The sequence below is a fragment of the Neolamprologus multifasciatus genome, chromosome 14 (genome assembly GCF_963576455.1).
Source record: "Neolamprologus multifasciatus chromosome 14, fNeoMul1.2, whole genome shotgun sequence".
NCBI lineage: Eukaryota > Metazoa > Chordata > Actinopteri > Cichliformes > Cichlidae > Neolamprologus > Neolamprologus multifasciatus.
The window spans coordinates 12,115,397-12,132,635 of NC_140452.1; the positions used below are offsets into that span (position 1 = coordinate 12,115,397).

Below are 17,239 nucleotides of genomic sequence, written 5' to 3' on the forward strand. Positions count from 1 at the left end.
CATGGAAACTATAAGCCCTCTTCATAATTCTAATTTGCACATACATCTACCCTAACTTTCTTCCTCTGTGCATGTCAATAAAATGACACCAATTAGACCTGTTCTATACTTCTCACCCACTCTATGTTGTAAATAATGACCATTTGCATGAATTTCATTCTCTCTGTGTTTTTTCCTTACTTCTTACTTCTTTTCTACCCCATAACATGCTTGCTTGATAGCAAATGGAATTTCTGGCTGTAAGTTGGAAAAGGCTTGTCTCTACTTTCCGATTTAAAACAAAACAACATTGTATTTATTGTATTGTCATTTTCAGCAAAAGAATACTTTTTTAAGTCTTCAATTGCGGTTGTGCAGACATTTTAAAAAGGAGGAAACAGGAAGTTAAAGACTTATTTTCTGATAATCATTTTCTATTACTTTCAGCAACTGGAGCTCTGTCAAAGACTCTACAAACTCCACTTTCAGTTGTTGCTGCTTTTTCAGTCCTACTGCAAACTGACTGAACAGGTCCATGCAATAAGCTCTATTCCAGAGGTAGGTATATCTGCATTTGCTTCTCTTCAGTTTTTGAAGGCATAAAACACACTTTTTTATCTGTGTTCCTGTTCAGTAACATAAACCCCTCTCGACTTTTAGCTGACAAACATGTCCAAAGAGCTTAATGAGTTGAAGAGCAACCTGAGGTTAGCAGCTGCTTCAGTGGCAAATGATGAGATTGCTGCCTGTGAGAGTTCCTGCTCTGAGCCGGTTTTTAGCTCCTCCGAGGCTGCAGTGCAGGCCATCCTAGAAGGTCTAAAGAACAATGACTTTCCAACCGCTGTTCACTACATTCGTGTGTGCAGGTGAGAAAAGTAAAATTCTTGTTTCAGTGTTTATTAAAAGTGTTTTTTTGATAAATGTGTCACTTATTAAAACAAATACTTATGATTTCCTTCCAGAACAATGTGGCCTAATGATATCTTTGGTAGCCACTCTGAGGATGAGGTCCAAACATTGCTGAACATCTACTTTAGACATCAAACTCTGGGTCAGACAGGAACTTTTGCTCTGGTGGGCTCAAAGCAAGACTTGACAGAAATTTCTGTCAAGTTGATGGAACTTAATGGAGAAACTCGGGACATGATCCGAAGAGCCCAGGGCTACCGCACCATCACAGCTTTTCTCCCAGACTCCAGGGTTTCAGGCTCAACTCTCTGATGACTCTGACAGCCAGAACTACAAAACACCCAATGTCATGCCTAGTGTCACCTGTTGTCTGTGGAGCTTCTATCATCTCAAGGGTGAACTTTCTCTTGGGAATAACCAAACCGCTGTTTCCTCTTCTTGCTTAAAGTACATCAGAATGTCATGAAGTCCAATCTTCAGATGTGCAGCAGTACTGTTGTTTTTAGACTGATGAGTGACTTTGCTGTTGCAAACACAGTACAGCTTTTATTGCACTAATAATAGAAATGTCACAAAGCAGCCTGTGTGTACTGAAGTACATAATTTTCACATTTAAAGAAAAATGAAATGAAATACCAAAGCTGAGTTATTCTCTTTCAGTTATGTTGTTTTAATTGTCAAGGGAAAATGTGCAATCCTTCACTAAAGTGGAAGAACTTTACTGTCTCCTGAAATTATGTATTTGAATATCATAGCATTGGATAACATGAACACTGTTAGCACAGAAAAGGGAGGCTTCATTACTTGGTTTGTGTGTTGGTGTAGGTGTGTTATGAGTGTGCTTGAGTGTGTGAATTCAAGTCTGACAACCATCACAGATGGAATTATTAAGACTGATTTGTATACTGCAAGTGGTTCATGTTAAAAAATTCTGACATGCTGCAGATCTACTGTAATGTCTCTCAATCCTACAAACTCTTGTGTGGGTTATCTGTTACTCAAAACATCTTACTGTACCTTTTAACTGTGCAGCTTTTAGCAAATACGTAAATTATTTATATTGTTAACAAAAGAAAACGTGCTTTTATCAGACTAGATTTATAGAAAAAATATTTTATTTTATCTGTTAAACCTGCCAAGCGTGCAAATTCTGTGTACAATAAAAATGTAATAGTAAAGTTTATGAACAAAGAGAGAAACTATTTTAAATGAAAGAAAATGTACATAGTGAAAAGGGGGGCTTTGCTGAGACTCGTCAGATTGTATTTTTATGAAGTTACAGTTTAGGTGCATGCAGAGTGAGTAGCTACACATACATATATAAATAAATCTTCCACAAAAGTGGTGTAGCTTTTGGCCTTGTAAATGCTGTAAAAACTGCCTTTGCAATGTACTGTACTTTGGTATTCTGTTCACTAATACAACAATAAAATTAAGCTTAGATTTCTTATTTGTGGTTGGAATTTGTTATTGGAATTTATTTATTTGCTTATTTTTATTTATCTGCTTAAACTGCGCACCCGGAAGTGAGTCTTCCAGGTTAGTATCATATAAAGTCAAAAGTTTAACGACTGTTTACTAAATAATTCAATTAGATTATTATTATAGTTAGTAGTAGTATCAGTAGCATTTGTGTTATTGGGAATATCAAGGGTTAAAAATTCAAGCGGTCTTTTATTTTGAAGTGCCCTTGAGTTCCGGTGCGCGACGCGCGAGGTTTGTTTTTGTCGCGTGAACGTGCTAGCTAGCAGGCCGAGTTTTTCTTGGCTATTCCCTTTGCATCGTATTTTTAGTTTTATTGTTTCTTTACATTATTATATTACGAGATATATCGCGACATGAAAGTGCACACTCTTGAACGTCGTCATGGTAAGTCTGAAAAACGTTAAATTCACTTTTTGTGGGCTCCCCCCTTATTTGACAACGGTAGGCTGTCAGTGTAAAATAAAATGTTTCTCCGTAAAGTTTTTTTGCTTATCTAAAACAAACGTAAGCTAACGTTACTCACTGTTGCCCAAACAGTTTCGCTGTCACGGTAGTTTTTAGGTAATGTAGTTGAATAGCGGCTACGTCGTAGTGTGACTGCCTACCCTAGTAAATGTACACCACAACTTTATTCTGAAACTCGGACACCTTTCTGCTTTTTCATTCAAGTTATGTTACATTCACATTCTCAGGTATCAAGCTGTAGTAGAGTGCAGTCACTGGAATGGATTTGCCCTTAAAAAACATGTACGAGACATTCAAAGATGAAATCTGGAAAGGTAGGAAAACCTATGCAACATCAAAAAGCTGTGATTTTGGTCATCGGTACTTTTTAGACGCCCGCAAAAACTGTTGTATTCTGAATATTATAAGTAGAAATGAATTGTACACATTTACCTTTCCCCTCTAAATCGGTTTGTGGCTTGTCGACTTAATGATGAGTTCTTACCCATTATGAACATTTTAGAGCTGGGACCACTGGATCACAACTGGTTTGACATACTGACTGCTCAAACGTCAGCGAATGAGGGCAGCAGCTCTGATCAAGATGAGCTATGTGCCAATCAGGAGGGACATTTTAAAACCCCTTTAGACAAAACTGCAGTAGACAGTCAGCTGTTTTCTACTCCTAAAGTTTTCAGACACAGTCGAATTGTGTCACCTGAAATAGAGGATGAGCAGTCGTTCTCTACTACACAAGGTAATTCATTCAGATTTTAGTATTTACTTATTTATACTGTAAATCTCCAACATGTTATTTAAACACTTGCTAAATAAAAATATAGGTTTCTGTTTTGACTTAATTGCGATCAAGAAGCTGCTGTAACCTACTTATTCTTAGATTAAATCTAAAAATATTGTTTCTCTGTGATACTTCTTAGAAAATGATGCATTGCCATGGACGGAAACACAAAGTCCATACGTGTTTCGGATGTCAAAAAAGGGGTGAGTGCAACAATGAATTATCAGTGTTTAAATTCAGAGTTGCTATATATACTGGCATTTCTATGAATGGTATGGGTTTTGGTTTTTTTGTGTTTTTTTTTTTAATGTATGTTTTGTCGTTTTTAGGGTTCCTGATACAAAATATGAGGAAATCCAACCTCGGAGTCAGGACAATTTTGGTGAGGTTAAAAATAATGTTAGTCTCATTTACATGAATTGCATACAGAAGCCAAGACTTAATCATCACTGCTTAATTTGCTTACTTCTACCATATTTACAGATCCACTTGATACCCCGCATAAATCTCCAGTACGTATAGCATATCCAATGATTAATATTTTTCTGATAGTATTTGAATGTAGAAGAGTGAATAAAATTCAATGTACCTATCTTTATGTTTTTGTTTTGATTTTTGTTTTTAATGATACAGATGAGCTATGCCAAGCATATTTCTGAAAGTCTTGGTGCACAGATTAACCCTGATATTTCATGGACCAGTTCTTTGAATACACCACCCCCTGTTCCATCTACCCTGATTTTGTGTAAGCCAATAGCAGACTCGCTCATTTTAAACAACTGAAAAGGTTATATAGAATAGAATAGAATAATGTTCATTAATTTTTTAATTAATTTTTGTCTCCTTTTAATCTTGCAGCTAAAGTTGATGAGAGTCCCTGTCCAGTGAGTGTTTCTGCAGACAAAAGTGTTGTTGTGAGTACTCAGTCCAGCACAAATATACAGCAAACCTATCTTTATCTATTATTTTGATGAATGCCACTCAATGTTGAATTACTGGTCCTGCTGTATTCATATTCTTTAAGTGGATATTCTGAAATTTGAACATGTTAAGAATGGTTGAATTGATGATTTTATGTGTTACTAGAAATCAGAAATTCTTCTTATTGTATTACTCTTTATAACATATTACAAGCAAAGAGGTGCAACATTTCAGATTTCTGCTGACAAAGTGTTTTGTCCTCTTACCTTTTCCAGTTTGTACGGAAGCTTTTCCCTTCTCTTTCAAATCCTTCCAGAATTGTGGTAGCACCACCTAAAAATGATAATATAACTACTGATAACCACGGTACTGACTTCTCTTTTTTTAGTATCACATTAACTGAAATGGTGAATATTTGTGAACTAACTATGGCTCCCAACAATTTTGGCTGACATGCTGATTGTTGCTCTGTCATCAACAGATGCTGTTTTGCCAGAAGTTGTTTCCTCCCAGACTTTATTAACGCAGAATGGGGGTATTTGGCAACAGATACTGCGGGGTGCTAATGGAGATGGCAAAATGGCCAGTGCTCCTGATGAATTTCAAAATGCTTCATCCACTTTCCTCGCCAACAGCAGTTTAGCACTGAGAAAAGTGAAACCTGACAGAATCAGACGGAAGCAATTCAAATTAAGTGAACATGACTGCAGCTCTACAGATATCTCAAAAACAAACCAGTCTAATGAAGAGCACAAAGCTGATGAAGAACATAGCACCGTTCCATCATTCCCACCGGCAAAAAATGGAAGCACTGGAATCAGCCAATGGTCTCCATTGAATTTATCTGAAATTCCCCCTTGTACTGCAGAAAATAATATTTTAACAGAACTGCAGCCTGACTTTGATTCTAGACAGCTTGTCAGGCCACCTATAAAAATCACAGACACTGGATTAATTAGGAAAAAAAGAAAATTTGTTTACACTGTTGAGACTTTGAAGCCAAAAGTTAAAGAAAATGAAACTAACTTTCAGAAGATGAACACATCATCAGGAATTCCAGATACTGGTAACATATTTAATTATTAAAAATATATGTATATTTTTCTGTTAAAATAGAAGTGTTTTTTTTGTTTTCTATAATGACTGAAAAATTTTGTGTTTTTTATCACCATGCTTTCTTTTAGGACCAAAACTGAGTAGTAAGCAGTCAGAAGATGCCCCAGAGGAAGTAAGCTGCTGCAGTAATGAGAAGAATGCAGAAGAAAAACGTACTTTGGAAAATTTGCCTTCATCTGTGCAAGAAAAAGTCCAGGATCTTGACATGTCACAGCTTCACAAAGATTTTGCACAAGACTTCAGCCAAATTTCAGATTCTGGTAGACCGACTAAAGGAGTTGCAGAAGATCAAGACCACTTCTCACCTTCAGCCTGTCTGTTGGCCATGAAAAAAGCTAAGCATCAAACAATTCAAGCAAGCCTTCACCATGACTATAACAGCATCAGTAACACAGGACATACGTCTACCACTAATCAAAATTATTCCACCAATGAAGGCACCATAAGTGACAGTGGTTTCCAGTCTGCTGTTGCAGATATCACTCACACCGCTTCTTCTTGTATTGTTCCTTGCTCAGAGAACACTGGATCAAAAACTGATATTCACAGGACTACTCCTTTTCCATCTACGCACAGAGGAAATGAAAAATCCCAACTCCTAGAAAGACAGACTATAGATGGCGAAAGAGAAGGTCAGTTGGACATGGAGAGCACATTAACACAACTACCAAGCAGTCTAAAAGGAACTGATGATGGCCTTAACTTCATTCCACAAAATGGTGAGGTTCATGGCAGACTGCTAGAGAAGACAAACATTTCTCTTCTACCCGCCCATGCATCAGGATTCAAAACGGCTTCAAATAAAGGTATACAAATTTCCTTGGCCAACCTGGAGAAGGCAAGGCATCTCTTTGAAGAAAGAGATGGCGATCAGCCCACCAAATGCAACAGTGCCACGAAACATAAAAATAGCCAGAGCAATGGATCCATGACAAGCACAGTTTCTGTATCAAATCAGCAACCTTCTGTAAGCAAAATATTTGAGGGTGGCAGCTGCCACTTAACAGCTTCACAAAAAGCTGATGTGACAGAACTGTGCACTCTCTTGGAAGAAGCAGATAGTCAGTTTGAATTTACACAGTTCAGAGGTGCAGAAGTAAAACAGCCTTGTCAAGAAAATGCCTGCTTTCTAGAGAAGACTGACAAAGATCTTGATCCTGATTTTCTTGCAGGCATAGATTTTGATGACAGCTTTAGTTCAGATGCTGAAAAGCACTTGGCAATAACTGCCATGCCTGACAAAATGACCTGTGTGGTAGATGAAAAAGCAAATGGTGGGACATCAAACATCACTGATAAATCCACCAGTGTATCAGTGTCGAGTTCTGTTAAAAGAGAAAATATCTCTGCTGGAGAGGTGCTTTCCTCTTCAAAAGACATTCCTGGAAGAAATAATTGGCTTATATCAAAGAAGCAAAAAAGTCTTAACAGAGCTGAGCACGGTGACGCAAGCAAGATGGAGAAACCGAATCCTTTAATGCTTAGTGTTACCTTTAAGACTGCAGGAGGGAATGCTTTAAGAGTTTCAAAAACATGTCTAAGCAAAGCTAGAGCTTTATTTGCTGATTTAGAGATTAATGTGTCAGATCTGAATATATCACACAAACAGGCTGCTGAGACTGATGCAAAAACCAAAAAGATGTGCAATGTAGATTCTGAAACGGCCACAGCTGATTTCAAGTTCACTCTCAAAGACGACTGCCACGTTGAAGAGAAAACTTGGAGTTGTTTTTCTAACACCAAACAGCCTGTCTCTGCATTAAAACAGGCCAGAGACATGCAAGATAAAGATACTACGAAAAGTTTTGAAAACTGCAAAATGGATGCCATTACCATTTCTGAGGAACATGCCATTGTAGACACAGAGTTTGAGAATGTAAACACTGGACTAAGTAGGCCACATCCTGATGATATAGAAATGGAACGTGTTGGTTGTAACACTGTGCTGGAATTTAAAAATCCAGTTTCTTTCCATGAAAACTCATTTTCCACTTCAAAGCTTCTACCATGCCCAGCATCAAAGAGTATTGATTCCTCTGCCATCAGTGAATTGAGCAGTGGTGATGGATTCTGTACAGCCAGTGGGAGGAAAGTACCCGTGTCAGCTGATGCAATGAAAAAGGCTAAATGTCTTCTGAATGACACTTATTCACTTGAAGACACAAGCAAAAAAATAAGCCAAAAGAAAATGTTTTAAGAACAGCACAGTTCACTGCTCAAAATAAAGAATCTATTCCTAAAACAAGTGGATTTGACACAGCCACTGGGAAAGGAGTTTCAATTTCATCCACAGCTCACAAGAAAGCAAAATGCCCGTTGAGTGAATCTGATAAAGTGTATCATAAAATCAATGCAAAACCATCACATTACAAGATTCCAGTATATGGCCCACCACCCAGCAATTTAGGATTTCTTGCAGCCAGTGGAAAGAAAATGGCATTTTCCTCCAAGGCCCTTCAAAAGGCCAAAGCACTTTTCAGTGACATCAGTTTCAGTGCAGACAGCCCAGCTGGTCCTCACCCAAAGAACGGTGACAAGAAAAATTACAATTGTGAACATCCAGACAAAATGCAGAGTGGTTTGACCGCAGAGGGAGAAAACGTCCATGTCTCAGAGAAGCACATTTTAAAGGACTTTGAAGATTCTGTTTTAACAAACGCTGTGCAAGAGAGAGTAGACTGTGATATAGATGTTAACAATGGTGAAAATATTATGCATACAAGTGGAAGTGGCAGTGACTTAGGAATTAGACCAGATCAAGGGGTGACTTCATATATTTCTGTAGAGTCTGCAAATAAACAAGTGAAACAAAAAGACAGTTTGCCACTACAAAGTGGAGGATTTGGTCCAATAAATGGAAAGGGAGTTTCCATTTCATCTGAAGACCTTAAGAGAGCAACATCCCCTGTTGGAGCAATGTGATGAAGTGAACACTAAAATCAATGTTAATCAGTCACATTTGAAGACTTCAGTTTATAACCCACTCCCCACAAGTGGTGGATTTCATGCAGCCAGTGGAAAGGCTTTGACACTCTCATCCGAAGCCCTTCAGAAGGCAAAAACTCTTTTCAGTGATATCATTTCCAGTGCAGAGAGTCCAGTTGTTCCACACACACGGAGTATAAAAAATTTTGTAAAGTCTGGAAGTGGATGCACTGAGGACAAAAACAAACAGCTAAAAAAAAAAGAAGCCAGTTTCCCACTACAAAGTGGTGGGTTTCAGACAGCAAGTGGAAAAGGGCTTGCTATTTCATCTGAAGCCCTCAAGAAAGCAAAATCCCTGTTGGGTGAATTTGATGAATTGGGTGATAGAAGTGGAAAGCCATCATGTTCAAAGACTCCAATCCCAGAGAATGGTGGATTTCTTGCAGCCAGTGGAAAGTCTGTGGCACTTTCATCTGAGGCCCTTCAGAAGGCTAAAACTCTCTTCAGTGATGTAATTTCCAGTGCAGAGAGCCCACATGCAAAGAACAGTGACAGAAACCATGACAATTGGGAACCTATGGCGAAAATGCAGAGTGGTTTCAAAACTGCAGGCAGAAAAAAGGTTCATGTATCACAGAAAGATCTTCTGAATGCAAAACATCTTTTGAAGGTCTTAGATGATTCTGTTTTTAAAAAAGCAATACAAATGGCAGAAGACTGTGATATGGATGTTAACAATGGCATTTCAGCAAAACACAAAAGTGTAGCACCTATGGTTGGAACAGGCAGTGATGAGAAAAACCTTCCAGAAACCAGACTACAGCAAAAGGCGACTTTGGGCTTTTCTGTAGAGTCTGAGAAAAGATATACTGAGGACAAAGACAAACAAGCGGAACAAAAAAATGACACTTTGTCGCTACAAACAGCGAGTGGAAAAGGAGTTACCATTTCATCTGAAGCTCTAAGGAAAGCAAGATCTCTTTTGGGTGAATGTGATGAAATGGAGGATAAAATTGGTATAAACCCTACATCTTCCAAGATTCCAGTTCATGACTCACTTCCTCAGAATGGTGGATTTCGTGCTGCAAGTGGAAAGCCTGTAGCACTTTCCTCTGAGGGCCTTCAGAGGGCAAAAGCTCTCTTTGGTGATATAAGTATCAGTGCAGAGATTCCACATGCAAAGAATAGTCACAAGAAATATGACTATGGTGAAAACACACGGAAAATGCAATGTAGCTCCAAAACTGTAGGAGGAGAAAAAGTTAATGTTTCAGAGCAAAACCTGAAAGCAAAACATCTTTTGAAGGAAGCTGATGACGCTGTTTCAAAAAAGGCAATGCAAGAGGAAGATGGTTTTACTAAAGATTGCAATATGGGTATTAACTATGGAATTTCAGTAAAACATGATAATACATTGTCTATCAGTAACATTTCTAAGGACTCAGGAAATGGATGTACAGAAGTCACAAATGAACACATGAAACAAAAAAACACTTGGCCCCAACAAAGTGTTGGATTTCAGACAGCAAGTGGAAAAGGAGTCGCTGTTTCATCTGAAGCTCTGAAGAGAGCCAAAACCCTTCTAAGTGAATGTGAAGGAGTTGAGGATAAAATCAGTATAGCAGCACCACGGGGCAAGATTTCGGCTCATGGTCCACCATTCAGGAGTAGTGGTTTTCTTGCAGCCAGTGGTAAGCCTGTTGCACTTTCATCAGAGGCCATGCAGAAGGCGAAAGCTCTTTTCAGTGATATTAGTCAGAGCAGAGACACCCCAGCTGTTGCAAGAAAGAACGATAAGAAAATTGATGCTCACAATGGAGAGGAAACACATTGTGGTTTCAGCACTGCAGGAGGAGTTAAAGTCCAAGTGTCCAAAAAAAGTCTTTTGAAAGCAACCAGCCTTTTCAAAGAATTTGATGATGGGGAATGTCATGATTCTCTATCATTTTCAACAAGCCCACAAGACAATCCTATGCCAAATCTGTCAAAAGTAGAAGATGTGGAAGGACCTTCGGGTTCAAACCTCACCACAGCCTCTGACAAGTACATGTCTACCAAGGGAACTGTCTCTCTTCTAGTTGAATCTGTGCTCTCCTTGCAAGAGTCTGACCTAAAAGTTGAAAATTTAAGAGGACATGGTTGTACATCTGTCAATAACAAGGCAGCTAAAGATGCATTTAAGTTTCAGGAAGACACCATAACACCATCTGGGGCAGGCACTCTGCATGACTGCCCTGAAGAGGAAATGCAGCGTCTGCTGGACTATGAAATAAATAAGGAGAGCAGCACCAAGGAGTCTAAAGTTTTAAAACCAAATGAGTCTTCAGTTCTTAACTTTCAGTCACTTAACCTTACTGGTTGCACAGAGACCCAGCAAAAATTTCTTGCCCAGGAAGCTCTGGACTGTACTAAAGCTTTGCTAGAAGATGAAGGTCTGACTGACCACAATCTCTTGATGACTTTAGAAAATATGCCACTACAACATAACACAAGTGCCAATGGGTGTGAAGAGAGTGAAAAGAGAAGAGGGAAAAGATCAGTTGAAGACACAGAAATGAATGGTAGGTACCTGCATTGCTACTCAGAGTTTAAGTGTAATATTTTTATTGAAACTGTGCTGCTATTTTCAAAACGTATTTAATTAATTTATTGATGTTTTTCAAGCTAATTGCATTAATACCTTTCTTGCAATTTAGGATTAAGTTGTATTGCTTACTATTTGGAATTTATTTATTTTTTTAGAAAAGTTAAATGATACTTTATGACATGCAAACCATTGTTTTCAGATGAGTAAACATGCCTGATCATAATTAACTTTAAGCCACAGCTCTGCTTTGAGAATAATAGCCTTCTAACTATTTAGGTCAGCCTCCCCTAAAAAGACGGTTACTGGAAGAGTTTGACAGGAGTCTCGTGGATCCAAAAGCTTCAACTCTCCACCCAGTCAAAAGTTGTTCCAATGGTAAATTGTTAGCACTATGGCATGTTTTCTGAGAACTGTTTATTTTGAGTTATTCATTAAATAACTATTTGTATTTATCCCTAAATAAGGTTTAATGAAGGACAGGGGAGTTTTTAAATACAGCACCTCCCTTTATCCAAACATTACTCGGCCGCACAGGTATGTTGAAGCACCATGTTTTCAAACAGGTTAACAAAGTTATAAGCTTTTTCTGATATGTCCTTTCTTTTCTTTTCTGCAACAGTGGAAAAACCTATGTGGAAACTAGATTCCAAAAGACACAAATACAGAACTCAATGACAGGAGACCCCAGGAGCAAATCGGCACATTACAAGACATCAGCATTTGTTCCTCCATTTGTCAGAAATGCAAAGACAGAAACCCATAAGAATATGGTGCTCAAGGATAGCATAAGAACACCTTCGGCCTTTGTTCCTCCATTCAAAAAACAAAGAACTATTGTTCAAGAGAGTTCCTGTAAAGCGCATGAGGGGGAAGACAAACACCAAAAACCATTTGTAATGTCATCTAACAGCAAGTGTTTTGTGCCGCCCACTAAAAAAACACAAGGCGCTGCAGATGGAACTGCTGTGGCTGCAGCTCGAAGTGACGATATGAATAATCAAAGCTTACCTGTTGACTTCAGGTCTGTCAGTGTTGTTGGAGAGACATCAGGTGTAAATGGCACATGTTCAAGAAGCCAAGGTGCAGTAAACAGTTTGAGATACATCAGTGTAAAAGTTTCTTTGTGACAGTTTAAAAAAAAAATGCTGTCTGTTTGCAGATGTATATCAGAATCTCCAGAACACTGAGCTGGCACAGGATATGCAAGACATGAGGATCAGGAAGAAGAAGCGCCAGAACATTCGCCCTCTTCCAGGGAGCTTGTATCTTAAAAAAACCTCAGGAGTACCCAGGATCCCACTAAAAGCTGCAGTGAATGGAAAGATCCCAGGAAGATACACCCCAAAAAAGGCAAGGCTGTAACTGTCACTGGGTTTTTTAGCATTTTTAAGCATACTTACATTTCTTTGTTTTGGTTTTAAACACAGACTGTGAGACACAAATGTACTTGTTTTTATTTTTCAGCTTTATGGATATGGAGTCCAAAAATATGTTTCCAATATCACCAGTGAGAATGCAGAATCTTTCCACTTCAGCCTGCTGCATTTCATCAAACTGGAAGCCTTTACAGATGAAGGTGGAGTTCAGCTTGCTGATGGAGGATGGCTGGTCCCCAGCAATGATGGGACTGCTGGGAAAGAAGAGTTTTATAGGTACTTATGAATCACACTTTGTGTTAAATGAATCATATTGAAGTAATCAGGTTTAGCAATACAATATAAGCTTAATATACTAAATATCTCGTCCTTATATGCCCACAGAGCTTTATGTGACACCCCGGGTGTGGATCCTAAACTGATCAGTGAAGCATGGGTGTACAATCACTACAGATGGATTGTGTGGAAGCAGGCCTCTATGGAAAAATCTTTTCCAGAAATAGTGGGCAGCCGGTGTCTCACACCCGAGCAGGTTCTCCTCCAACTTAAGTACAGGTATGTGCAACTAAAGCTTGCTCAGATATTTATGCAGTTGTAGGTCACTTTTTAATATGCGTATTTTGTTGACAAATAAGTGTTGTTATGCTTTTCTAACTGCCATTTTGTGTACGGTATTTTACAGGCAAAATAAATTTTGAAAATATAGACTTTGCAGTGAATTACACTTTTAGCTAATTATGCTGAATACAATGGGATGATGTTGAATAATGTTAAATGTGGGATACAAATGTTGGCATCTACCTAGCAAAATAGCTGCTAGGTAATTACTGACTCAATTTAATGTATTGGTAAATGGTAAATGGCCTGTATTTGTATAGCGCTTTTACTAGTCCCCCCTAGCTTTACACACCCAGTCATCCACCCATTCACACACACATTCACACACTGGTGGAGGCAAGCTACAGTTATAGCCACAGCTGCCCTGGGGCAGACTGACAGAAGCGTTTTCTAAAACATATTCTGTTTATGTCAGATATGATGTAGAGGTGGACCACAGCCGCAGGCCAGCTCTGAGAAAGATCATGGAAAAGGATGACACGGCAGCCAAAACCCTGGTTCTCTGTGTTTGCGATATCATCTCCAGGGGTCACTCCCCAAAAACACAGAGTCACAATGACACCAAAACCCCTCACAGTGCAGATGCAAGGGTTGAAACTTCAGCTGCACTCATTTGGCTGACAGATGGTTGGTATGCCATTAAAGCTCAGCTGGATGAACCTTTGACTGCAATGGTTCACAAAGGTCGACTGGCTGTCGGGGGCAAGTTGATCATCCATGGGGCTCAGCTGGTGGGATCACAAGATGCTTGCTCCCCTCTGGAGGCGCCTGAATCTCTGATGTTAAAGGTAGTCTAAGACAAAGACCACAACTTTTATCTCTACACAACACAACCAGAAAAGAAGGTGTCTTACTTCCTCTTCATGTGTTTAGATCTGTGCCAATAGCTGCAGACCTGCACGATGGGATGCTAAGCTAGGATTTCACAAGGATCCTCGGCCATTCCTCCTTCCAATCTCCTGTTTGTATAGCAATGGAGGTCCAGTAGGATCTGTTGACATTGTTGTACTGAGGAGCTATCCCATGCAGGTGTGCACTGATATATAATCACTGTTAGTCAGATTTGGGTTTTATCCTTTTTAACTCTGTCTAATATCTATTTCTCAGTGGATGGAGAGGAAGCCAGATGGCAGTGTTGTATTCCGTTCTTCACGTGCAGAAGAGAAGGAGGCGAGACGATACAACAGTCACAAACAAAAAGCAATGGAAATCTTATTTGCCAAGATTCAATCTGAATTTGAAAATGAAGAAAAAGGTAAGGACCAGGTTTACAACAAGTTCAACAAGCTGCTACAGTCTGAAATTCGATACGTTTTTTATAAGCTTTTATCTTTAGGGAGTATCAAACCACAGCGGCGAAGAAAAACAATCAGTCATCAAGAAATTGCAAATCTGCAGGATGGAGAAGAGCTGTATGAAGCAGTGGGAGATGATCCGGCTTACCTTGAGGTAGTAAAACATTTGCTTTACAGATTGTTGGCCTAATTTCAGCTGTGAAGGGTTTTAGTATATTATTTTTTCCCCTCTTAGGCTCATTTGAGTGCACAACAGTTGGAGGCCCTTCATACCTACAGACGCTCTCTGATGGAGAAGAAGCAGGCTGAACTGCAGGATCGATATCACCGTGCTCTGGAAGCAGAGGACAATGAAATGAACTGCCCCAAACGAGAGGTTACACCCGTGTGGAGACTCTGCATTGCCGACTCCATGGAGCAACCCGGCAGGGGTGTGTCTTCATTTGTCTTCTTGTTTGACTCTTTTTTTATAATTACTGTAACTTGCGAACTACGGTGTGCTAACTTTTTTTTTTTTTTTTAAATCTTGGTTTTAGTTTACCAGCTGAATCTTTGGCGACCTTCCTCAGATCTACAGTCTTTACTAAAGGAAGGCTGTCGATTCAAAGTCTATAACCTCACCACTTCAGATGGAAAGAAACGCAGCTGTATCGAACCTGTTCAGCTCACTGGGACAAAGAAAACACAATTTCAAGAGCTCCAGGTACTGTAGGAAACAAACTCCTTTTAGCACAATTTTTTTTTTACTGTTTATAAATTAAACATATCATTGAAACTTTTGTAATATTTCCATTCAGGCATCACATGAATGGTTGTCAACATACTTCCAACCAAGAGTTTGCACAAATTTTGTGAATCTTCAAAATCCAGATTTTGAGCCACTGTGTGGAGAAATTGATCTAGCAGGATATGTTATCAGTGTTGTAGATGGAAAGGGTAGGTGTTTTTTTTGTTTGTTTGTTTTATACCTTGCTTTTCTTACAACTGCTTGCATAAAGTTTGCTGAAAAGTCTTCTTTTGAACACAGGTTCGTCTCCTGCATTTTATTTGGCTGATGAGAAACTGAATTTTGTGAAAGTTCGCTGTTTCAGCAGCTTGTCTCAGACTGGCCTAGAAGACGTGGTAAAACCACGCGTCATATTGGCTCTGAGCAACCTCCAGCTCAGAGGTCAGTCAATGCATCCCACGCCTGTTGTGTATGCTGGAGATCTGACAAGTTTTTCTACAAATCCTAAAGAGGTTCATCTACAGGAATCTTTCAGCCAGCTTAAAACTCTGGTCCAGGTACAATGCTACAATCAAAACCTTAAAAGCTGCTGATATTCTTCAGAAGCTGCTCTCTCTCACAGCAAAAGTGCTCCGTGATCTGCATGAAGTCATTTGTGTTAGCTATAATTTAATCAAAGCACAGCTGTAATTGCAAATGCTGAAAACTAGCAGTAACATTTCTTTTGTCATGCTCACTGAGATCACCTTTAAACAATGCTAATCTCCTCAGTACTAAAAATTGTTTTGTAGAAAATGTAATAAAGTAGTGTACTAACATATTTTTTTCCTTGTTTAACTTCATTTCAGACTTATTTGAATGCAATAAAATGTTAACATTTTCATCACTTTTGTTTTCTTTTCAGTGTCAGGAGAACTTCTTTGTAACTGCTGAAGAGAAGCTTTCAGAATTAGTCAGATCAAATGGCCTTAGCTCCAGCTCCTCTCCAGCTCTCCAAAGACAAACACCAGCTTCTCTAACAGACAGAAGACAAGACATAAAGTCAAGTGTGAGTTTAACTTGATGCTGTGGTATCTGGTGTTTTTCAGTATATCTGTTATAACATAATGTCATCTAGTAATATATCAGTTCTAAGCCCATTATCTTGATTATGTCTTTTTATACAGGTGATTTCTCAGAAGCCAGGCAGAAACCTTGGATCCTTCACACCTGTCGGCAGGAAGTCTCCTACACCAACATCTTCAGCAGAAAAAGATCCCAAAAGCCTGAAAAGGAGGAGAGCACTGGACTATCTGTCTCGTATCCCGTCTCCGCCACCTCTTTCCCATCTGGGCTCAGTGGCTTCTCCATGTGTAAATAAGACATTCAACCCACCTCGGAGGTCTGTGACACCAAGCACTTTAAAAACTGTACAGACACCATCTCACAAACCCGCTGACTCACTAGGAGAGGATGAATGGGTGAATGATGAGGAACTGGCTATGATTGATACTCAGGCACTGCGTGTTAATTTAATCTAGATACATACCACTGTGTGATGACAAACGCACTACGGCTTTTCAATTGACTGAATGTAAATGTTAAGGTTCTGTGTGTATATAACACACATTTTTTAGGGTTTTTTGTAGACTTGTTAGCCTCATAAAATGGGGAAAGTAAATATTGAAATCATGTCACTTCACAATGTTTTACAATTTTATACTTGTTTCTGTGAGGTTCCTGCATTCAGTGTTAAATAAATTCAGAATTTTATTCTAGCAGTTTTGGTCTGTGGGTCTTTTTTTTGCATTTAAAGATGAACACCTTCAGGGTTGAGAAACTGGTGGATTCTTGTAGAAATGTATTGTTGTCGAGGGGGGGGGGGGGGGGGGGGTTCTGCCAGGCTCTGCCAGGCTCTAGTCCTGTGCAAAACTAAATACATCCTCACTGCCTTCTTAGGAATTAAGAAGGGAAGTAGCAGCTACTTGCTGTTAATGAACTGTACTTGATTAATTGACCATCAACAAGTCTGAGCATCTATATAAAAGTACAGCTCGGGTTTGCCAAATTGCATCTGAA

The 17,239-nt window shown here is 39.1% G+C and overlaps 2 protein-coding genes across 7 annotated transcripts in view; both read left to right on the forward strand.

The window, feature by feature from the left end:
• The window catches only part of frya (furry homolog a (Drosophila)), a 46,890-nt gene extending 44,554 nt beyond the window's left edge, over positions 1 to 2,336 (forward strand). For 4 of the 6 annotated variants that reach the window (XM_085131430.1, XM_085131426.1, XM_085131428.1 and 1 more), the window contains exons 59-62: positions 222 to 239; positions 427 to 537; positions 640 to 845; positions 942 to 2,336. In XM_085131430.1, the coding sequence (XP_084987556.1) occupies positions 222 to 239; positions 427 to 537; positions 640 to 845; positions 942 to 1,200 (594 nt within the window). In that variant the 3' untranslated portion in view covers positions 1,201 to 2,336. The remainder of the gene's footprint in view (positions 1 to 221; positions 240 to 426; positions 538 to 639; positions 846 to 941) is intronic. The other 2 variants (XM_085131427.1, XM_085131433.1) reach the window with 1 other exon arrangement.
• Positions 2,337 to 2,450: 114 nt separating this feature from the next.
• On the forward strand, positions 2,451 to 16,928 carry brca2 (BRCA2 DNA repair associated). Its single transcript, XM_085131425.1, is given in 29 exon segments — positions 2,451 to 2,757; positions 3,066 to 3,152; positions 3,341 to 3,574; positions 3,756 to 3,819; positions 3,946 to 3,998; positions 4,100 to 4,128; positions 4,250 to 4,361; positions 4,475 to 4,530; positions 4,813 to 4,903; positions 5,019 to 5,603; positions 5,722 to 7,820; positions 7,823 to 8,557; positions 8,559 to 11,139; positions 11,442 to 11,540; positions 11,630 to 11,699; positions 11,785 to 12,245; positions 12,325 to 12,515; positions 12,630 to 12,817; positions 12,926 to 13,096; positions 13,575 to 13,947; positions 14,033 to 14,188; positions 14,267 to 14,414; positions 14,496 to 14,608; positions 14,690 to 14,885; positions 14,991 to 15,157; positions 15,252 to 15,390; positions 15,482 to 15,738; positions 16,086 to 16,229; positions 16,348 to 16,928. Coding segments are annotated over 28 exon segments (9,921 nt in total). The 5' UTR covers positions 2,451 to 2,757; positions 3,066 to 3,097; the 3' UTR covers positions 16,702 to 16,928.
• The last annotated feature ends 311 nt before the right edge of the window (positions 16,929 to 17,239 follow it).